This window comes from Nothobranchius furzeri, chromosome 3 (assembly GCF_043380555.1).
Source record: "Nothobranchius furzeri strain GRZ-AD chromosome 3, NfurGRZ-RIMD1, whole genome shotgun sequence".
Lineage (NCBI taxonomy): Eukaryota > Metazoa > Chordata > Actinopteri > Cyprinodontiformes > Nothobranchiidae > Nothobranchius > Nothobranchius furzeri.
Genome location: NC_091743.1, coordinates 46,159,910 through 46,184,311, shown reverse-complemented (window position 1 = coordinate 46,184,311; position 24,402 = coordinate 46,159,910). Strand labels below are relative to the sequence as shown.

At 42.5% G+C, this 24,402-nt stretch overlaps 1 protein-coding gene across 1 annotated transcript in view; it reads left to right on the top strand.

The window, feature by feature from the left end:
- The window catches only part of LOC139068850 (uncharacterized), a 29,569-nt gene extending 8,859 nt beyond the window's left edge, over positions 1-20,710 (top strand). Inside the window, exons 2-4 of the mRNA XM_070549236.1 lie at positions 17,985-18,191; positions 18,303-18,628; positions 19,898-20,710. Coding sequence (XP_070405337.1) covers positions 17,985-18,191; positions 18,303-18,628; positions 19,898-19,990 — 626 coding nt within the window. The 3' untranslated portion in view covers positions 19,991-20,710. The remainder of the gene's footprint in view (positions 1-17,984; positions 18,192-18,302; positions 18,629-19,897) is intronic.
- The last annotated feature ends 3,692 nt before the right edge of the window (positions 20,711-24,402 follow it).

The window sequence follows — 24,402 nt, the reverse complement described above, 5'->3', positions numbered from 1 at the left end:
CAGTATTGTATTGTGGCTAATATTTATGGTTTTAACAACCCAAATCAAAATAAACTCTTGCTTACAGAACTTTCTAACAATATCACTAATCTAAAACTAACCTACCCAAGTGCAAGTATTATTGTTGGAGGTGATTTTAACATGGTTTATGATGAGCATTTGGATAGATACCCTTCTAGGTGTCAACATAGTTCTCATAATTCCACCTTATCTAATTTCTGTGGCAATCACAGCTTAGTAGATCCCTGGCGCCTGGCAAATCCTAAATTTAAACAATACTCCTGGTTCAAACCAAATAATAACCTAAAATCTAGGATTGACTTCTGGTTAATTTCTGCTTCAGTTACATCTCATGTCTCAGACTGCTGCATGTCAGCAGCTCCTCTGTCTGATCACTCAGTTATAAAGTTGAAATTTGCGCCTCCTGGCGGTGGACTCAGAAATAAAGGCTACTGGAAATTCAATTCTGCATTACTAACTTCTCATGAATACTGTGATGGTATTAAATCTCTAATCACTGAAGTGATGGCTGATAACACTATAGGGTCTTATGTGTCAAAGTGGGAGTTTCTAAAATTCAAATTTCGAGAATTCTCCATCCATTTTGGGAAATCATTTCACAAAAACAATAAACTAGCAGAACTTAATCTAATTAAAGAAATTAATACGTATTGTAATAAGGCATCACCAAATGAAAGTGACAAACAAAAATTATTAACTCTACAAGGTAAGCTTGATGAGATGTATCTAAAAAAAGCAGAAGGAGCCTACATAAGATCCAGAGCTAAATGGATTGAAGATGGTGAAAAAAGCACAGCTTATTTTTGTCAACTAGAAAGAAGAAGGCAAGAAAGAAATTCAATTAAAACATTATTAATTCAAAATAAAATATGTACAGATCCAACTTTAATTACAAAAGAATTGACCTCTTTCTACAGCAAATTATACTCAGCGGCCTTCTCTGAGACTGATTCAAACTTTTTCTTCGATCACATTAAGAAATTTATCCCGAGTATAGATGATGATTTTGCAGAGTTATGCGATGCTGATATTACTATGCTTGAACTAGACAACGCAGTTAAAAACTTAGCCATAAATAAATCCCCCGGTTGTGACGGCCTAACGTCTAATTTCTATCGACACTTTTGGGATCTGTTAAAAAATCCATTTATTCTTATGTTAAATGAAGCAACTGATACTTTATATTTTCCTCCCACTATGAAACAAGGCCTAATTACTCTGATACCAAAACCCGGTAAAGACTCTAAAATTATAGATAACCTTAGACCCATAACATTATTGAATACTGATTATAAAATTGTAACCTTAGCCTATGCCAATAGATTAAAAAGCAAATTAAACTCAATTATAAGTGATTCCCAATCTGGCTTTATGAAAGGTAGATCTATTCACAATAACATTCGTTTGGTGATGGATCTCCTAGACTATAGTCACTTAATTGATGATGACGGTTTTATTTTATTTCTTGATTTTTATAAAGCCTTTGATTCTATTGAACACCCCTTTATCTTTCAATGTTTAAAACAGTTAGGCTTTAGAAACAAATTCTGTGCTACCATTGAATCTCTGTATGATAATGCAACTAGCTCTATTTCATTACCAAATGGAACGTCACCACGATTTGATATTAAAAGAGGGGTTAAACAAGGGTGTCCTATCTCTCCCTTTCTCTTTATAATTGCTACAGAAATGCTTTCTATCTTTATTAAAAATTCAGATATTGCTCCCTTAAATGTTATGGGATTACCTGTAATCATTAGCCAACTTGCAGACGACACAACTATTTTTATGAAACATCTTACAGAGACTCCTAAGATAATAGAAGTTCTTAAGGTGTTCTCCCAGGCCTCCGGACTTAGTCTTAACTTAAAAAAATGTGAGTTAATGCCAATTCATCAAAGTGATTTAACAGAAGCATATAACATTCCTATTAGGTCAACGGTAAAATACTTAGGAATACATATATCCAAAGACCCAACTGAAAGGGAAAACTTGAATATATGGAAAACAATAGCAGAGTGTCAAACTAAACTAAACTCCTGGTTGTTGAGAGACATCAGTTTACTTGGGCGTGTCTTTCTTACTAAAATGGAGAGCATATCTAGATGTATCTACCCCGCATATTCACTGACCATTCCTAATAGAGCCATTAAAAAGATCAACCAAATCAACTTTGATTATATATGGAGGAAAAAAATGCATTACATTAAGAGAGCAGAAATGACCAAAGAATATAAAGATGGTGGACTACAAGCTATAGACTTTGAGATCATGGATGGAACACTGAAAATTAACTGGTTAAAATCCTTCTTTAACAATAAAAGCTTCTGGTATCATATACCCAGGGAAATCTTCAAAAGGTTTGGAGGCATTGTGTTCTAAAATAAAATGTTTTATTTTATTTTAATTACCTTAAAAGACTCAAAGTCTCTTTTTACACTTTATATTTATTTAATCAGGATCGTTGTCAAGTCGACGCCAGAAACAATGAAACACAACTTGAATATTAGAGGAACAACAAGGCTTTATTCAACCAGCATTCATACAAGTTATCAATCATGAACAAAACATTTCTCTTACCGTTGCTTATGGGTGGAGAGCTGAACACCCCAGTTAGAAAACGTAATCCATGAACCTCGTCAAATAGAATCCTTCAAACAGCTCTAACAGCTCTGAGCTCTGCTCTGCTCCTTATACATTCCCTGATGTGCGTGCAAAGCTGCACACCTCCACCAGGATTACCTTGATTACATCCTCATGATCACATTATGTTCGGCTCTCCTTGATTACATCCTCATGATAAGTGTGATTGACAAACAGTAGTGATCAATAACTTGTATAAAGCAATTATACAACAGATGACAAGTTCATTTTTATTACATTCCACTCTTGAACTTTTCATCTAATTTATGTAACATATCCATCACCATTTCCCCATCAAAACCAACGTCATTTATAACATACCTTGTAGTTCCACTTTAATTTTCATCGTAGTCTTTGCATTATTACCCAATTTATTTCTCTTCTTAATCGAATAACATACCAACAAATAATAAGATTACACAATGTTAGAATGCTGATTATAATTAATGCTGCAATCATAGGTGGAATTAGCACTTTATTAGCGGTACTCGACATGCCTGTAAATATATCCCACCAATGATGAGCGGAAGCCTGTTCAATCAATGTAGCAACATGTTTTATTTCCCCTTGTGTCACAAGAGTAGACACCATGAGCCTGGAAAGGTTGGACCTATGAGAGTCAATCAATTTTGCCACTTCAGTGGAACCATCCAATGCGCATTTGAATCGTTCCAGTGAGAGTGTCCAAGGGGAGTGTAAAACCTCCCATTGTATCTTAGTCAGCCGACTAGATACAGTGTAATTACTCAACCAATAGGTCACGTTATTCCATTCCCACATATGTATACCCTTGAGACAACCTGAAAAGGGAACTGAAGGTACCTGTGGGGAATTGGTCATTGTAGCCACGCATAAGGTGTTAGGACCCACCTGCCAAAACTGTTCCTCTGGGGGTGTGACCGTCCAATCACAGAGTACGACCCTTGAATCAGTGAAACATGGATTGCTATGTCCTTTTACCAATGGGCAGGCTAAACCCTTATCAGTCTCATCACAGTGTTTTACTTCATATGTTCGATTTGTTTTAACATCCCACCACTCTCCACTAACATGGAGATACCAAAACCCTTTAGTGGTTATCACCGGCAGTATCTGATATCTACACACAGTCATTACTGATGTCATATTATACTGATCCCAGTATCCAGTACACATAGATTTATTACAAATCGTCATTTCTGCATGTAGCTGTAGCCATAATGAACTACTGATGTTCCATAATGTTCGCCATGCATGATAGTTATTACTCATTACCTGTATTTGAAACCTATTTCTCTGTGTCTCAGCATGAATAGTCTGCAAGGAACAGACTGTCCAATTACCTATGTGTGACAAATTATGCAATGCATCATAAGTTTCATTCCAAAGCTTTAGATTCCATTTAAATACACTTTTCCACACATCACTTCCTTCTAGCTGACTAGATACAGTCGAAGGCATCCATCTTGCAGTCTTGGTGACAGCTTGTGCGGTGTATTCTCCAGTGTTGGACAGCATAGTTCGTGTTACCTCATTGTTTGCTGTGTTAGCCAGACCATACAAAGTTCCAGTTCCTCCTAGCACGGTGTCATACCATGCTCGCCTCCTCCTGTTGCAAGGCGGAATAGGAGGGAATTTCACAGTCCATCGCACATATTCGGCTACCCTTATTTGTCCCATTTGTTGACAAGTGTGAACCAGGGGAGCTACAGCTGTCTGCGTAGCTCTAGCTGTGTCGGGCAGCACCCAGAATATGTACAAATAGGCGCGTCCTCCTGTGATTACAGTTCCATTCCTGATCCGGAAATCGCGATCAACCTTCATACTCCAATTTGTGCCATTTTGTATGCAAGTACCATTCCCCTGATGGTATGCACAGATGCACGCTGCAGAATTAAAGGTTACTGTTGATCCTTGAACCAACACCCCCGGGCTGATCACCCTTCCTCGGATTTTAAGACATCCTCTGCACCGGTACATCTTACCGGTAGATGTTAGGTTTCCCAAGTAGCAAGCGTCATTTGCTCTGCATGTGAATGTGCCTTGAGTGCGGTTGGACATACTGCTAACCAATTCCAGATGGCCCATGACCCCTTCTTCCAACACTTGTCCTTCCGTGAGCCCCCAACAGAAATGTGCCCTCAGTGCGATGACAGCGAGGACATGGAGGACGATGACCAAACATCCGACACCACCAGGTCCGCGGAGCCCATCCATCGCCTCGACAAAGGTTCAATCCTTTTGTAGGGGAAGGGGACCCAGTCAACCACCGTCACTCAGACACCCGCCTATGGGATACATACAAAACTGCAGATAGAATGACAAGCATTAATTTTCTCTCCTGTAACATTTGTTTATCGGAATATTAATCCATTTTTCCTCTCCGGGGAACAATACACTTACCACAGCATCTTTTCCCTGTGCAATAATCTCTCCAGCTCTGGGAGGACCATTGAGCTGCTCCACCCACACTTTTGCCCCCGCAGTAAAGTCTGATGATTCAAACCCAGTTTCACCCCTCTGAGTGATAGTGGTAGGTTTAGTAATCTCTTCAACTTTGGACATTACACACCGTTTGATTACTAACTGAGCTATCTTGTCTCCTTTTTCCAGTACCAACGGTTCTTTACCTGTATGCTGACAATGTTCACAATCTTCTATGGCAGTTTTAATATCATCAATGATGAGATCTATTCCTCTGTCCCTCGCCCATTTCAATGTTCCCTGCACACCCCAATGTCCAGCAGTAACGTGAGCCCATTTGGCTAATCCAGGACTTGATTGTCTTACAGCCTGAATTTTCACTATCTTATCTACAGTCTGATTATGCAGGGATTCAGGATCATTGTTATTAGTATGAGCATCCACATGTAATACTGACACAGGAATATTTTGGCATTTCTCCCAAATGTCCTTCCATAGGTCAGCTCCCCAAACCTCTTTTGAATGTATCTTCCATTGTGTAGCATGCCAAGTTGGCATCCAAGTTAACATTCCTTGGGCTACTGACCAGGAGTCAGTATAAATACTTACTCCCTGCACCCCAGCTGCCATTATTACCATGTGTACTGCTTTCAACTCCGCCCATTGACTACTCTTTCCTGTCCCTGTGAGTTCCATAACTTGTTGTGTACCAGGGTTAAATGCCCCAGCCTTCCATTTCCTGGTTCCTGCCACATATTGACAGGAACCATCAGTGAACCAGGCTCGCTCCTGCTGCTCTGGGGTGAGTTCGCTCCATCTTACCCCCAGTTTCACAGGAGAATCCTGGATTGGTTTTACCTCAAAAGGCACTTCATCCATTTCTGGAATGTCTGCCACTTGCTCGTGGAGCATTGATACTCCTTTTTCTCCTGGTTTCATTCTCTCAGAAACATACCACTTCCATTTTATGATGCTAGCCTCTTGAGCTACCCCTATGCGGTGAGTTGTAGGATTGCTCATGACCCAAGTTAGAATGGGTATATGTGTTCTCATCATTACTTCATGCCCCACAGTTTGGGCTTCTGTTTCCAACAAAGCCCAATAACATGCCAACAACTGTTTTTCAAATGGAGTATATCTCTGTCCTGCATCAGGCAATTTCCTAGACCAAAAACCCAAAGGTTTTCTGCACCTATCTTGTTTTTGCCACAAACTCCAGTTAGCATAATCATTTACTGCAGAAACCTGTAACTCCACTGGTCCTGACAACATCTTCCCCAAAGAAACAGCTTGTTGGATTGCCTCTTTAGCTAGTTCAAATGACTGTTGTTGATCAGGCCCCCATTCAAACTGCTCCTTCTTCCGAGTGCATCTGTACAGAGGCTGCAAGATCTGTCCTAAATGAGGTATGTGGTGTCTCCAGAACCCAAACAACCCAATATACCGCTGAGCATCTGTCTTATTCTGTGGTATTGGGAACCGTGCTATTTTCTCTTTAGCTTTAGTTGTTATTTCTCTTTCCCCTCTATTCCAGATAATTCCCAAGAACTTCACTGACTGTGCAGGTCCCTGCACTTTCGCTGGATTTATCTCCCATCCATGATTCTTCATATGTGTTATCAGAAGTGGGAGCAATTGCTCAACCTCTTCTTTAGTGTTTCCCTGAATCATGATGTCATCAATGTAGTGTGATAACAATATGCCTGATGGGATCTTTAAAGTCGACAGATTTTCAGCCACTATCCTATGACAGATTGTGGGTGAATGCACATACCCTTGTGGTAATCTGGTGAAGGTGTACTGTCTTCCTTCCCATGTAAAGGCAAACTGTTCCATCTTGTCCTCAGGGATAGGTATGGTAAAGAAAGCATTGGCCAAATCTATCACCGCATACCATGTACCAGAGTGATGCTGCACCCTTTCCACAATCGTGATAACATCCGGAACCGCAGACGTTAAAGGAGGAGTATGTTTATTCAGCGCTCTATAATCCACAGTCATTCTCCATGAACCATCTGATTTCTTCACTGGCCATAAGGGATTATTCCACCGTGTGGTGCATGTTTTCAAAACTCCTGCCTCCAGATATTCTTTAATAGTGTCCGTAATTTCTTTCTGACCCCCAGGCAACCGGTATTGTTTTTGTGATACCACCTGTGTTGCTTCAGGAATGGGAAAAGGTGTCATTTTGACCTTGCCTACCAAAATGGTGTGGATTCTGTTTATACCAAAACAAAATCGACCATGTTTCAGATGAAGAGTCATTCCGGCCAATATATCCATTCCAATAATCCATTCCTTTGCAGGAGCCACTACTACACTGTAATTTCTAATAGGTTGATTTCCTATTTTTAAGGGCAAAGTTACTCCCTTTCCTACTAACATCTGCCCCCCAAGTCCAGTCAAAGGTACAATGTTTCCCTTTATTTTATCAGGATTGCCATGAATTACAGAGGCCTCCGCCCCAGTGTCAACCAATGCCATTACTGTCTGTACTGATTTTTTCCAATAAATCTGTAATTCCACATGTGGTCTGATATCATTTACTGACCATCCTGAGGCACTGGCAACAACCCGAGCTTGACCTTCATCCTATTCATCATCATGTTCCCTTCGGTGCTGTTTTTTCTTTCTACGCTTCACTGCCGCCACCTGATAACACTCATCTGAACTCTCCTCCTCTGAAGATTCCTTGGGAGGGGCGGAAGGTTCAGCAGGCTTCGACGCCACCTCCCTGATCACATTCTGCAACATTCCAACCAATTCTGACACAGACATCCTGTCGTCCTTTTCAGGACAATGTCTGAACTGACAATGGACCTTCAGTCCCATTTGGCTGCATTTCTCCATCAATGCATTAGTGGGCAATCCATCAATCTCCTCAAACGGCACTCCCGCTTGTCGCAGTGCCCTCCACAGATCTGTTCTAGAGGGGCCCATTGCCCCCCCTTTACGACCCCTTGAATGTGGATCAATCCTGGGTTTATTTTCAGTTCTAGCTCCCTCTCTCCTCGTCTCAGACCAATCACCCAGCGTGGTGAGTTCGCCAAGACGATCTTTTATCGCGGCAAAAGTCTGGTCTGCCGCGCCAAACAACAAGCTGGTCACCATGGGTTTATAATGTGGTGGGGCATGTCTGATGAGGTGATCTCTAGTTGCCTTAGAGATGTTACAGTCCACCACTCCAGCTCCCCCGTTTCGAGCCACTTGCTCTCTAATAGTGAGTCTGGTGAGCCGCTGAATGGCATCTCTCACTGTCTGCCATTGCCCTTTAATCTCAGACCAGTCCGCCGTGGTAGGATAGATTACATGACATGCCAGAGCATATGCATCCCCCACATTGAAATCTTCATCAGCTGGCAATGCCCGGACTGTAGCCCTGTATTCAGCATTTATCTGTGCATCAGTACTTAATCCTGAAAATCTCATGGCATCACCGGCATCTATGGCTATATCACACGCGCCATCCTCCATAAGGCGATTAAGCCAGGAGTCAGTTGGTTCGCCTGGGCGCTGTTTCAGCTTCCCATTCATGTGATTTAACTCATCTTGTGAATAATCCTCTAGCGTTGTTAGCAGCCTAGGGGCGGGTTGTGGCTGCTGTTGTAACATCCTTCTTATATTACCCGCCTCATCGAGTTCCGGCCGTCCCTGATCATCCACCATATCTACCAGTATTGGTGGAATAATTTGCTGTTCTCGCCGACGCCTAGTAATAGGTCTTTGTTCTGACATCTTTATCCTCTGTAATGATGGATACGAGGGCTGAGGTGGTGGGTCAGGTTTAATCACCCACTCCTCCTCCTCATCATCCCCCCAAAGATCCCCGTTCCATTTCTGCGGGTCCCAATCTTCACCAACATTCTTTACAAACGCCCGGATCTGAGCAGGACCTGTTCTACGAGGTCGCTTCTTTTCCTTCCTTTGCGCTCGAGACACAAAAGTCAGCGTTTTATCCAAAACATTCTGAGCATGCTTTAGCTCTTTCCCCATCACACACACTCTCTGCTCAAACTCTGAGCATGATTTCTCAACTTCTTCAGCATGGATTTTCTCCTGCGCCGCTCGCTCTCTACAACTGCTCAATTCTAACTCCTGTTTTTTCCATGCTTCTGCAAAAAGCCACATCATATCTCTCACTCCTGCCAGCGGCGCTTTTTTTTTAACTTCTATCCGCGTCAAACGGTCCAGCACCACGGCGGGGCTGACCACTCCATTTAACTCTCCCCACGGCCCAGGGCGTCCACCGCGCTGCCTTAACATATCACCAATGGATCGGAACTCCTCCGTTTCCCAGCCGGGAATCGGCACGGGAATCGGCGTTCCCTCCCCAGAAGCACTCGGCTCCTTTTTGCTTCTCCAAAAACACTTCATTGTTGCTGGAATAGCTTGACTGATCCTGTTCGTGACGCCAAAAATGTTCTAAAATAAAATGTTTTATTTTATTTTAATTACCTTAAAAGACTCAAAGTCTCTTTTTACACTTTATATTTATTTAATCAGGATCGTTGTCAAGTCGACGCCAGAAACAATGAAACACAACTTGAATATTAGAGGAACAACAAGGCTTTATTCAACCAGCATTCATACAAGTTATCAATCATGAACAAAACATTTCTCTTACCGTTGCTTATGGGTGGAGAGCTGAACACCCCAGTTAGAAAACGTAATCCATGAACCTCGTCAAATAGAATCCTTCAAACAGCTCTAACAGCTCTGAGCTCTGCTCTGCTCCTTATACATTCCCTGATGTGCGTGCAAAGCTGCACACCTCCACCAGGATTACCTTGATTACATCCTCATGATCACATTATGTTCGGCTCTCCTTGATTACATCCTCATGATAAGTGTGATTGACAAACAGTAGTGATCAATAACTTGTATAAAGCAATTATACAACAGATGACAAGTTCATTTTTATTACACATTGACCTTTTGTTAAAATGCGATTTCAATATTAAGAAACTTCCGATTAAATTATCCCAGTTCCACCAACAAGTCCTTTTATATTGGAAACTTTTATACAACCATAATTTCACTCCACACAACACGCCAATTTGGAACAATAGATATATTACAATTAAAAACAAATCATTATATAAGAAGGACTGGATGGACAAAGGCATTTGGTCCCTAATTCATTTAACTGATAATGATGGGCGTGTGATGACCCATGAAAATTTCTGTCATAAATATAATATCACAGTTGATCAGAATTCATTCGATTCCATAATAAGAGCCATCCCTATTCCTACATTAAATCTAATTCAAGAAATTGTTTCGAACTCTCATTCAGTCTCCCCTGCTCTTCCTCATCTAGTAGCTGGGAACTTCGACTTCAAGAGCGTTAAAACTCCTAATAAAACAATTAGAAAAATGCTTGATGATATTTCACACCCTTCACTGCCTTTCAGAAATTCCATTAAACAAATTTTCTCCATAGATATTATATACTCATTACGCTCTAAATACCTCAAATTTCCTATAACTCCAAAAGCCAAAGAAATCCATTATAGAGTTTTAAATGACGTATACCCATCTGGGGAATTCTTACGACAGAGATGTGGTTTTGAAACAAATAAGTGTGTATTTTGTGATGATATAGAAACCTCTGTTCATTTATTTTTTCAATGCATCTACTCTGAAGCTCTCTGGACTGATATACATGACTGGCTATACACAAAGATGCGTATTGAACCCTTGTCGGAGAACGATGTCATTTATGGAGCCATATTAGATAATACTGAGTGGGACTTTCTGGTAAATAACATAATCATTGTTGCTAAATTTTATATTCACAAATGTAGATATGGAAAGGTGAAACCTAGATTCTATGCATTTCATAACGAGTGTCTTTCTTTCTCCAAAGCCCTTAAATTTATGAAAAGTAAACATGCAATGAAACTCCTTAATCTTTTTGAAAAGTATGATTTGAAAACAAAGCCCTAGCTCTGTCTCTTTTTTTGTTTGTTTAATTTATTTATTTATCTTTTGTTTGATTGTTTCCTTCACAAATATTCTTGCTCTCTACGCAAAATCTCTTTTGTTATCCTTTTTTGCACCTGATCCCGGGTAATGTAAAACAAAGGAATTTATGCCATGTTGTTTGTAAATGAAAAAGTTCAATAAAAAAAAAAAAAAAAAAAAAAAAAAAAAGATTATCATCAGCTTGCTCTAAATTTTGGGGTTCGTTTTCACTCATATCATCCATCACAGCCATGCCATAATCATGATCGATGATGCTAGCTTCGCTACGTTGTTCCATCTTTAACTCTCTCTCACCATAATTAGCTCTTCAAAAAAGTTCCTCAGTTTGTCAAAAAACGGATGAAAGTCGCTTCTAATACGTTATGGCTTGGTTTTCTTACCTTTAAACAGCGTTTGGACTTGGAAAAATACTGTTTTCCCTTTGGATCCTGCTATAAACCAACTGCTCACTCCGCCATCTTGTCGCCTCTCCAGTGGGAGCCCGCCCTGGACCAGCTCTTCATCACTGGGCTGCGAGGGCTCCGAGGGCCAGTCCAAGATGGCGGCCGGACTGATGAGGCGGTACTGATTAGCCGAGGTACCGAGAAGCGGCGGGAAGATGGCGGCGAGGGGGTAACATTCTAGAGCGTTTAGACTCCAACCATTATAAACTTTTTAAAACCCCGAAACCACGAAAAACGCCTCAGACACACATTAAAGAACTGACACATTTTTAAGACGGTGGCAGTTGGATAAACTTCGAAAGAAATAAGGAACTGCAACGGAAAACTACTCAGTGAGTTGTAAGCTAGCAGAATGCACCAACAAAGGAGAAAATGAGTCACCAACTAAAAAAATAAACGGAATTCAAGAGAAAAGACAGACTCAACTCCAACTAAAAAGAAAACTCCGTGTGCATTGCTTAGCGACCATAATTACAAGCCTTCACAGGAGGAAGAGATGGAATCACCTACCTCCATGACTCTCCATCAAGTAGCTTCTTCTTCTTCTTCTTCTTCTTCTTCTTCTTCTTCTTCTTCTTCTTCTTCTTCTTCTTCTTCAAGTTTAATGGCGGGTGGCATCTAACTGCTAGATGCATTTCCGCCACCTACTGTGCTGGAGTGTGAGTCGGAGAGCGAGAAAAGAAAAAAAATAAATAAATAAAAACTAAATTCTATGCAACAGACCACAGTGCTTTAGATACCCAACAACCAACTTATAATTCCTTTCTTCACCATTTAACAAATTCCTTACAGTCCCTGAGTTGCCCTCTACTTCCCTCATATTTTATGCAGTCACACAAAACATGTTCCACCGTTTCTCCCCCCACCCCACAACCACGCAAACCTGGATGTTTCCCCATCAGATGCATTGTATTATTAAGCCCAGTATGTCCCAATCTTAATCTTGATATTATCCTTTGATCTCTACTATTCATTCTTATATTTTTCCATTTTCCTACTTTCCCTTGTATCTGAAACAAATGTCTTCCTTTCTCTCCCCTTTCCCACATTCTTTGCCACTCTTCCATTATATGTGCTTTAATGATAGATTTAATTTCAGCAGCACTATATGCAATATTTAATATTTTCCTATCTCTTATTGCCTTTTTTGCAAAATAACCTGCCATTTCATTTCCTACTCCTCTATGTGCCGGTACCCATAAAAATTTAACTACCGTACCCAAATTCCCTAATCTAAATATGGTCTCATATATCTCATATAATACATCTATTCGACTCTTGGTAGACATTAATTCAACTGACACTAATACAGATAATGAATCAGTACATATAATTCCTTTTTTAATTCTATTTTGTTCCATCCATTGAAGACTAAATAAGATAGCCAACATCTCCACTGTGTACACAGATAAATGATTAGGAGTTCTTTCCCTAACTACTACTCCTATATGTGGTATTACAAATGCAAACCTCCAATGAGTAGCCCACAGCGGACAAATGGAACCATCTATGTATGAGCTACATAGGTACATAGGTCTGCTGGAGTCATTATATTAAAGGACAAATTTGATGGAAAGATTTTAGATAAAAGAATTGATGATAAAGGTCACTACATATTTCTGGCAATAGAGCTTCATGCACATATTTTATTATTAGGGATCATTTATGGGTATAACTCAGACTCTGTTAACTGTTATTTATTAAATGAAACTGAAAATGTTATTCATTCTCTTACCTGTAAATACCCTTCAGCCAACATTATTTTGGGAGGAGATTTTAATATGGTATGGTCTCAAGAACTGGACAGACACCCCCCGAAATATTCTAAATGTAGAGATGAGGAAAACAATCTTATAAAATTTAGCAAAAGATTCAACTTAATGGACATTTGGTGACATCATAACCCAAGAGCGAAACAACATGGAATAATAAAGATCTATCGCGCTGTTCCCGAATTGACTTCTGGCTGATCTCTGATAACCTTCATGAACAGGTCACTGAAGTGAAAATAAGTCCTACTGTTATGACAGATCATAAAACAATTTTTATTAAATGTAGTCTGTCTCAACAGCATAAAACAAAACAATTTAACTATTGGAAATTTAATAATTCTTTATTGAATAATAGTAGCTTTATAGAAACTACAAACAGACTTTTAAAACGATATTGGGAACAAGCAGTCTCTACAAATGAGTTTGGGAAACATTGGGAACTGTTCAAATTCCTGGTCGGGTCATACCAAAGACTTTGAAAAAATGGGACCCAATGCCTCCCTGCTTGACACTCAGCATTAAGGGGTTGGATTGGGGGGTTAAACCACCAAATAGTTCCCGAGCGCGGCTGTGTCTGCAGCTCACCGCTCCCCCAGGGGATGGGTCAAATGCGGAGAACAAATTTCGCACACACATCAGTGTGTGTGACAACTACTGGGACTTTAACTTTAACTTTAAATATGAAGTTAGAAAACTTGCCATTAGTCTCAGCAAAGACTAAAAAAAGAAAAGCTAGAATAGAATTTTTAATTAAAAGTATATCAAACATTACCCTGAATCTTACGGATAATGAAAAATTATTACAGCTAAACTCCTTTCAATCTGAATTAGATGACATTTATGAGGAAAAAGCTAAAGGTGCATTCATAAGATCAAGACTGAAATGGTTGGAAGCAGAGAAAAACAGTAAATATTTTTTAACATTGAAAAAATGAAACATTGAAAGAAGTACCCTAACTAAATTAAAAATAGGAAATGCCATAACAACAGACTATACTATATCCAAATTTGCGTCCAAATATTATACTAATCTGTACAAAATGGAAACATGTTCCGATTCATCCAATATATTTAATTTGCTTGAAGAGGTCAAAAAAGCAAGCACCACTCTTAGAGAAGAGTGTGACGAACCATTATCTTTTGAGGAAGTAAAATGGGGAATTAAAAATCTTAAACTCAACAAATCACCTAATGATGGCCTCACAGGTGAATTTTACCAAACGTTTATGTCACAATGGGTGTAGCTAACCTCTCTGAGTTTTCCTGTTTGCAGGTGGGCGCGCCCGGAGAGCAGCTGCTGCGAATTCCCTCATCAGCTCGCAGGGGATTTAAGGAGCGGTGTGACAACTCACCAGTGCCGGATGATTACTCACATTGGGTAGTTCACACCAGCTCTAGACCTGTTTCTAATTGTTCTGCATCCTGTTCTGCCTGTTTAAGCCTCATCCTCATCCTCATCCTCATCCTCATCTGTCCCGTTCCTCCGTTCTCCCGCCCAGGTACTCTCATCATCTGCCTGTTACCAACTCGTCAACCTGCATTCTCACCTGTTACTACAAGGAGCCTCTGGATCTCCTGTCCACCAGCCACACCGCTTCTCCTTTGGCCACCTGCTCTCCTGCCCGCTCTCGGAACCGGTGCTCAGCTCCCAGCCTCCTCCACCAGCTACCCCTCAGACCTGACACGCCCTCCTCTCAGCGCTCCACTACCGTACTGGAATCCGTAAGCCTCCATTCTATCACACCTTCCCCGTCTGCTTTACATTCCTCATTTTTGTTCTCTGTCTCAGAACGCTGCCAGAACTGTCCTCCTCCGACGTCTCCCCAGCCTCATCAAACTCAATAAATAACATATTTTACTCACCTTGTCTCTTTGTGATTCTGCATGTCGTGGGTTAAAAGACTCAATCACAACATGACAGTTTACTGCAGAAACCTCTAAATTCCTTTTGGCTGCATGTAATGAATCCCTAAATAATGAAGAATTACCTCACTCCTTGAAACAAGGTCTAATAACATTAATCCCAAAACCGAATAAAGATGCTCTTCTAATTGATAATTGGCGTGGCATTACATTATTAAACAACGATTACAAAATTCTTGCTTCAGTAATAGTCAAACGGCTAAAATATGGAATTAATGACATTATCCATGAAGCCCAAAATGGCTTCTTACCTGGATGTCATATTTCAAACAATATTAGATTAGTTTTGGACTTGATTAATTATAATTATTTACTCTCTGGGGACCCAGTTATTCTTTTTTTAGACTTTCAAAAGACATTTGACACAATTAACCATGAATTTATATTTGATACTTTAACCTTCTTAAACTTTGGTAATTTTTTCATCAAAGCAGTGCAAACACTATAGAAACAACAATAGCTCAGTCAAACTCATGTGTGGAACATCTCAAAGATTTAACGTAGAAAAAGGGGTGCGCCAGGGGTGCCCAGCCTCCCCTTATATCTTCTTGCTAGTAGCCCAAATATTAAACTATTTAATACTGCAATCACCTTTGAAGGGAATACAAATTTTTGACAAAGAAATCAAAATATCGCAACTAGCAGACGACACTACTTTCTGTAGTGTTTCTGCAAAATATTGAACAAATACCCACAGCTTTATCTACAATATCTGAATTTTCAAAAATATCAGGATTAAATCTAAATATAAAAAAATGTGAAATTCTACCCCTAAAGGACAGCTGCCAATCTGAAATATGTAACATTCCTATTAAAAACATAGTAACTTATTTAGGCATTAAGATATCAAAAAATAACAGAGAAACTCTGGACTTAAATATGCTCCCAGTGACTCAGGCTATTAAAACTAAGTTTAATTGTTGGGCCTCCAGAGATTTATCCATACACGGTTGAGTTCTGCTAAGCAAGGCAGAGGGATTGTCTAGAGCAGCCTATGTTTTTTCAGTCTTGGATATTCCCAAATCCATTTGTTCCCAACTTGATAAAATTCTTTATAATTTTATATGGAAAAACAAGCCTGACAAGGTAAAAAGATCTGTTCTCTCAAATCCAGTGGCTGAAGGGGGCCTTAAAGTACTGACCTTTACCTCATTTAACCAAATTATAAAAATCAATTGGATTAAAAGATTCATTAAAAGCCCTAATTGCGTGTGGAATATTGTCCCAGATAATCTATTTAATGCCTTTGGTCGACTTAACTTTCTGTTGATATGTCCTTTCTCAGTAGGAAAACTCCCAGTTAAATTAAGTAATTTTCATAAACAAGCTTTATTATGTTGGAATCTTATCATTAAACACAACTTCTCACCTAACAATTGTATTATTTGGAACAATACATATATTGTAAACAAAAATAAAACACTCTATCTACACAATTGGTCATTAAATAATGTAAACACTGTGAATAATCTACTAAACACTACTGGCGAAACATTATCCCACAAAGACTTCTTAGAAAAATATAATATTAATACTTCACAAGAAGAGTATAACATGGTAATTAAATCCATCCCTGTTTGTATTTTCTCTTTAGCACAGACCATACAATCAAACATTACCTTATCTGCAGCAGTCAGACCTCCAACTATTTCTGGGATTCCAATCACAGATAAGAAATGTAATAATTCTGTAGTTAGAAAAGTAATTGATCCTGTCTCAACCCCGATATGCAAACATCGATGGACTTTGATGAATACAAAACTCTGGAACAGGATCTTTCTGCTACCTCACCAATATATCATTGTGAATAAGATAAATGAAGTTTAATTCAAGATTGTTCATAGATATTACCCGTCAAAAGCAAACATCTGTATTTTTTTTCCAAATGTTTCTGACATCTGTACTTTTTGTGGTTGTAAGGGAGAAACTATTGCTTTCATGTAACTTTGTTTTGGTTCCAATTACAAAGATACATTTCCAGAAAGTTACAAAAAAATGTTTCTTTAAGCAAATATGAAATACTTCTTATTGTTAATAACCCTCATTTATCATCCAATGAAAAATACATAATTAACTTAGTCATTATTTTAGCAAAATATTATTTACATAAAATGATTTTTCAGAAAAGTATCCCCTCCTTCTATAATTTCAGAATTACAGACTTTATGAAATATTGGAACAGCATTGAAAAATTAAAAAAGAAGAACAATAAACTAACAAAGACCATGAACCTATTTCATCATTTCAACTTGGACACAGCAGACCCCTAAGTGTTATGTTTCTAAGTTATTTATGTTTTTGTCAGTTTTTTGTTTATTTCTTGTTTTTTTGTTTAATAGTTACCTAATGTTGCATGTATGTTATTGCAATTGTAAACAACTGTAAAATGTGATCCATGGATATATTGAATGTATTTTCTGAATGTATTGACAACAAGTTAATAAAACCTGTAAAAAAAAAAAAAAGATTAGCCGAGGTACCTGCCCCCCAGCTCATCTACGTGGACCGCGACTGCTGCAAACAGGACGGCGTGTCCAAGATGGCTGCCTTATTTCTGGTATAAACTTGCATCGTTGCTGACTGACTTATTTAGTTGTTTATTAAATTTTTCATAGCAATGATTCGTTATTTTGTTGTGAATTACTTTAATGGATCACCAGGTCACCTGAATTTCTACCCAATGCCTTTCTGAAAATTTTAAAACAATCAGACACCCAAATAAATTTCTGTAAACTCTTCATTTTCAGGTGTCAGTAAAAGCTTAAGCTGATTTTATAATCTAATCACGCAGGAACGTCGGCCAGTACCAAGTACTTCCAGGCGTTCCTGATTGATGGACTGGTCAGGTGGAACGAGGACCGCGCAGCGGCAGCTGAGGGACACGAGGCGCCTCTGCTGTCCTACAGTGGCCACCTCAGGCACGCCCTTAACCAGAAGAGCCAAAGGGTGCTTGGTCATCAGATGGTTAAGGACTTCACCAAGCCTGCTGCTTACACAGGTAGAGGAACAGAGAAACACGTTTTATTTACTCTTGATTTTTTATGACACTGTGCAACAATACTTTGCTAAGAAGGAGCTTTGAACCGTTTACATTTCCACAAAATCTCAGGTGAGCTCATCGGGGTGGAGTACCTGTTCCAACAGACAGGCCGCATGCTTGAGGACGTCAGCGTGGACCCTGACGCTCGGGACGAGGCTGCTGCCGTCACCGACCTGGACGAGGTGGACGAGGGTATCCAGGAGGATGTGGGCGACCACGTCGCCGCCTTGGACCTTGAGGTCCGGTCCACCAGCACTTCAGGAGCAGCCCGGTCAGGGGATCCAGCTGTCGCACCCGGGTCTGAGCCAGCACATTCTGCCGCCCCTGCGCATCACGCCCCTCACGAGGTCCCTGGAAGCCAGACTCCTGAAGAGAAACACTCCTCTGATTCAGAGGTCTTTGATCCCCCCTCTGCTAATCATTTCACAGCTGACCCACCTACCGTAAATCCTCTAATACAGGCCTGTATTCAATTAACGGCCGGGTCTCATATTTTGGCCGGTGTCGGAGTCGGCGGAGGTGAATAATGGCCGGTCTCTTATTGCGGCCGGGTGGAATGTGGTAACAAGCAAGTATGGGGGGCGGTTGTGTCATCGTCTCACTTTTGATTTGCCAGTGATAGACCGCGAGGGTAACTTTAACCGTGCGGAGACGAAGAGGAGGTGAAAATTTGATATCAAGGTCAAAGAGAACGTGCGCTGCAGAACACTTGGGAGCAATAGGGGGTGTATGAACTAGGCGACTTCACTATAGTGACTTTTTATGCTTGTCATCGACTAGTCGCTGTCACATTATAATGACCGGCAAGATGCAGCCCTCGGAAAAGACAGCAGTCTGCTGTCAGCAGGTGACAAGCTCCTGCGCTCGGGGGGGGCAACGCGCTGTGCCAGAGCGTCGGTACTGACACGCGATCGTTCATGTCGGTTCATTTCCTTTGATGTTTTCTGTCTTTTATTTGCGCCTGATGTGTTTCGCTGTGGAGCGGGGCGCATCACCTTGTCATCCGGTGACGCACCGATCACTGATGCGGCCACCAAGCAGCGAGCACTCCGCTGTTTTTGCGGTCGGTAGATCTTTTATAACTGTCGAGAGGTAACTCATAAGGTGAATATATATGAACCCAGGTAGCAGTTTCTCTTTAGGATTGAGAGGAGATGCAGGAAGATAATAAACAGGCAGGACAGAAAAATAGTCAAATAAAAACAAGTTAGTTTTTGTACCTGGTGGTTGCAACAAACAGACACCATTGAAGGTAATCAGAAGTGAGGAACAGAAAATGAAATAATTATTTTAATGTTTAGAGCAGCAGGAACTCCGAGAGGCTGCAGGCGCATCAGTGAGTTTGCGGCCGCTGCGCAGGGGGAGGGGGGGGAGGGCTGAAGCAGAAACCACCGTTGTTAAAAGAAATGTATTTAACTTTGAAAATGTAGGCGCAATTTTAATTGTCAAAAACTCCAGCGAACCATTAGTTCATTTTGCTCAAATAGAAATAGAGGCCTGCCTCTAATTCTGGCCCATCTTCCAATAAAGGCCTGGAGCTTGATGAGCTTGAGTCAAATACAGGCCCAGGCCTGTATTAGAGGTTTACGGTAATTTTGTTTTTTCACATATTCAGAGATAGTTCAGAAATTTGACTTCTTTTTCCCATTTTCTTTGTTTCTCAGGAGGAGATCCAGGGTCCTGATGGCCAGCTAGGATACCAGCATGTCCTGAAGCTGGCTCAGGCCCTGGTGGAGCTCTGTCTGACAGTAGGGTAGACCGACTCATTGCGCTTTGGCAACGCCTGCCAGAGCGTGACAAACAACGGATCGTCTACCCTAGCAGATACCGGGAGAGGCAACCAAAGGAGCGGTTCAAGGCAGCGAATGGGACTTTTGAACAATCAAATGACTGGGTTGTTCCAGTTTTGAGAATTACAGGTTCTGAGCATCCAAAGCTGGATTTTGTTTCAACTGTGAAATATCCTCAGAGCTGTGATATACATGATAAACTAATCTTTCACCATAACCTCAGTTGGCAGTTATGAAGTTTTCTATTTTCTGTAATTTTTCTTTTATATGCATGTTTTATAACTGGATTTAACTGTTTGTGTTGTTAATGTTATATATTGATCTGCTCCATTGGAATATTATTCTGCAAGTGCACATTTATGTCCCATTTATACTTGCATGTAAATACTTCAACAGAAAGAATTAATTTCTTTTAATGTTTAGCTTTGGATTTTTTTAAGACGAAGCACATAAGAAACCGCAACCTGATTTTTTAAAAAGTTGTGCTATTGTGACGCACACAGAAAGATGTGGTCACATTTTTTGTATTGATGCTTTAACCATCTAATGTAATGTATTCCTGTGTGAAAAAAATATATTTAATGGATTCCAGGCTAAAAGGAAAAGAAAAAAAAACTTAAATAGAGTCTCTAAGGACATTGATATTATCTTTGTAAACTGTTCTGTAAAGGTAATGCACCTTAATGCCAGTAGAGGGCAGTATGATACTTGGCAGCTGACCGGGACAGAGTTTGGTGCGGACGTTGGCGCAGACGTTAGTTCTATTTCGTCTAGTCTTAGCCCTTAAGCTAGCTGCTATTGGAAGGATGATCTCAGCATCAGCCAATCATGAAGAGCTTAAATGTACGCCCACCAATGGTGAGCACCCCTGTGGGTATGATTGGAGCGACTCCACTGTTTGCCTCCGTTATCTCTTCAAGCCAAGCTTAAGAGCTTTCTTTAAAGAGCAAATTATCTAAAAATAACATTCAACTCACCAGCCATGTCCAGCGACGCCAGGACCTGCCCGGCCTGCCAGACGGGCTCCATCCCCAGCGGCGACCTGCACGTCAAATGTGAGGTCTGTCTCAGGGCTCATCACGCTGGCCTGGCCTTGACCCCCCAGGCCTCATGCCCGTTTTGTGCCGGTCTGCCTGTGGCTGAAAAGATCTGCCGGGTCGAGTACTTCACCCCCGCCACCGACGAGGAATTTCCGGTGGCTAACACGTACTCGCTGGACAAGGCCTTACAGTTCGTCAACGTCGGCCAGGAGCCGGCTGGCTCCTACCAACTGGACGATGTCATCGACAGCAAGGAGTACGGCGAGGCTGGCTGCCATAGCCCTTCTTCCCTCCTGGACAACACGGAAGTCAACGGGCCTCCCTCAGCGGGCTCCTCTGCTCCAGTGCCTTCTCTCTCCTCCCTGCCAGCAGTTAGATCATTGCTCCAGGAGCTGCCTGTCATCATCTCCGCGGCTGCGGGCCGCAAGGGGCTAGCTGTGCCAGAACAGGCTTCGCCTGAAGCAGATGATTTGGCGGGAATTTTCGGGAGAACACAAACGCACTGTCCAGACCCCATCTGGCCGCGCTTCCCCGCTGCCATGAGCTGCTGGTCTGCCGCCTTCTCTGAACCTGCTAAGCTCAAGGCGCCTATTTCCACATATGCGCCCATTACCAAAGTCGAGTGCTTCTCCGACCAGGGCTGGCTATCCGTTCCTCCACTGGAGCCGGACTTGGCCTCGCTGTTCGGCGCCAAGAACCACCTCACTGGCCCGCGAGCAGTTCCTGCTTCTAAGCATGACCAGCTGCTGACGCGGCTCACCGATTGTGCACACCAGTGCGCCTTACAGACCGGCGCTGCAGGAAATAACATTGCCCTTCTTGCCTTTGGATTTTCCAAAATGGTGGAAGAGCTTGACGTGCCTGACGAGTCGAAAACCATCATCACTAAAACTGCTGATGCCATTTTCAATCTGTGATTGATTCAACCGGTTCTGCTCGCATTGCGGCCTGGCAGACCCTTATCCAGCGGGTCTTGTGGCTCAAGGCCCTGCCCTCCATTCCTGCAAACCTGCACAGAGAGATGCTGGAAGGCCCCATCACCTCTGACGTTCTGTTTGTTCCCCACCTTAGGAGCGTCATCGAGAGGGCTCAGAAGACAGCTGAAGTGTCAGCCACGGTGCGAGACCTGGTCCACCCTCGGTCCGCCTCTCACTCCGGCCGTTCCTCCAGAGGATGGGACGAACCGCGTGGAAACTTCAGATGCCCAGCTGCTTCGCCCGCCCCATGGAGCTGGCCTCCCACTGAGGTGGAACTGAAGCGGGACCAGAGAGTTGACAGCCAACGGTTTCGAAAGAGCCAGCGGACACCGTCTTGGCCATCACAGTCGCAAGAACCTCGCCGAAAGCAACCACGAAAATGACTCGTTGGGGGGAATGTGTGTGCTTCTGACTTAATGTTAACTCTGTGAATGATTTTGGTTTTGAAATAAAACCCAAAAAAACGTCACATCGAGAGCACAATCCTACAGTCCTCTGCAGAATCCTCTGCTGAATCCTCACACACGTTCCCCACACCAAGCACTGCAACACATCTGCATGTTCACGCAGTCAGTCATATTACACGGCCAGCTGTACGGGTGCGCTCCATCTGCGCACCGGCCCTAATTTCCAGCCAGGCCCAACACATCCCGCTCCCCCCGCAACGTAGGGTGGGATGGGATGTCATGGCGCTATCGCGACCACACGCGGCGACGCAGTGTGCAGCTCCATCTGCTGGCACTTTGTCTTCTCCGTGCACGGGTCCGGCTCCCACTCGTCCTTTATCTTTGGACTCCACGCTCCGCGGTGTGGATCTGCCTCTTCCAGCTGTTTCACACTCGCCCTTTCGAGCGCAGCCCTCCACAGGTCGCTCCCAGTTCTCTGGTGCGAGCGACGGTGGTAAGGCCGCGAACCCAGTCCTCAGACGTCATTCAAGTGACCTCGAACACGTGTCCGCTGTCGGAACGTGCGCAAGAATGGCGCCGCCTTTGTCTCATGAGCAAATGGATATCGGACACCATTCATTGCGGTCACACACTTCATTTTCAGTCCGCTCCTCCTCCCTTCAACGGGATTGTGGAGACGACGTTCACGTCACAGGAACATTCACAGGCCCTGGAGATGGAGCTGCGGGAACTTCTGTCCAAGGACACCATTTCCCAAGTCCCTCGCGGACAAGAGCTCTCAGGCTTCTACTCCCGCTACTTCGTAGTACCGAAGAAGTCGGGAGGAATGAGACCAATTCTCAACCTTTCCCTGTTCTACTGCTCCATAGCAGTGATGCATTTCCGCATGTTAACAATGAGGCAAGTTCTAGAATACGTGCGCTCCGGGGACTGGTTCACGTCAATAGACCTGAAAGACGCATACTTCCACGTCCCAGTAATTCCCAAACACCGGAAGTTCCTGCGCTTTTCATTCAAGGGAGTTCAATACCAGTTCAATCGTCTCTCTTTCGGCTACTCTCTAGCGCCGCGCACCTTTTCCAAATGTCTGGAGACCGCTCTGCAGCCATTGCGCACGGCGGGAATGAGGGTTTATTTTGCCTCGACGATCTGCTCCTATGCGCCCGGTCCAAGGACGAGGCGTCAGAGCAAACCAGGAAGTTAATAGAGCATCTGTAAACCCTAGGGTTTTCCCTAAACTGGGAAAAGAGCTCCGTCCTTCCATCCCAGTCGATTGTGTTTCTCGGGGTGGAGCTGAATGCCTCCCTAATGAGAGCACGTTTGTCACCGGCGAGAGCAGAAGATCTCACCACGGTGATCTCCTGCGTGCAACCCCGCAAGATCGTGACAGCCCTGTTAGTCATGAAACTTCTGGGCATGATGGCTGCAACCCACGCTGTGGTGCCTTTAGGTTTACTGCACACGAGATGCCTACAGCGTTGGTTCATCTGCCTCCGGGTACACCCGATACGCCAGAAGAGACCTATGTTGAGGGTTCCCCCTTCACTGGGTGGGGACCTCGCTCACTGGGGGAATCCCTGCATCCTCTCACACGGGGTCCCCATCGGACGTCCTACGTCACACGTATCTGTTTTTACGGATGTGTCACTGTTGGGATGGGGGGCACGTGCTTGTCCCATACGGTGGCAGATCGCTGGCCCTCCCACAGGCACGAGCACATAAATGTGTTGGAGCTTATGACAGTGAGGAATGTGATCAGACACTTCGCTGCCCTTCTCGAGGGCCGTCATGTCGAAGTTCACACAGACAACCAGGTGGCGGCAGCCTATATAAATCGCCAAGGGGGAGTTCGATCCCTCCCACTGTTGCACGCAGCCACAGATTTACTGTGTTGGGCACATGTCTACCTGCTGTCCATCAAAGCCACCTACATTCCAGGGGTCCTGAATGTGGCA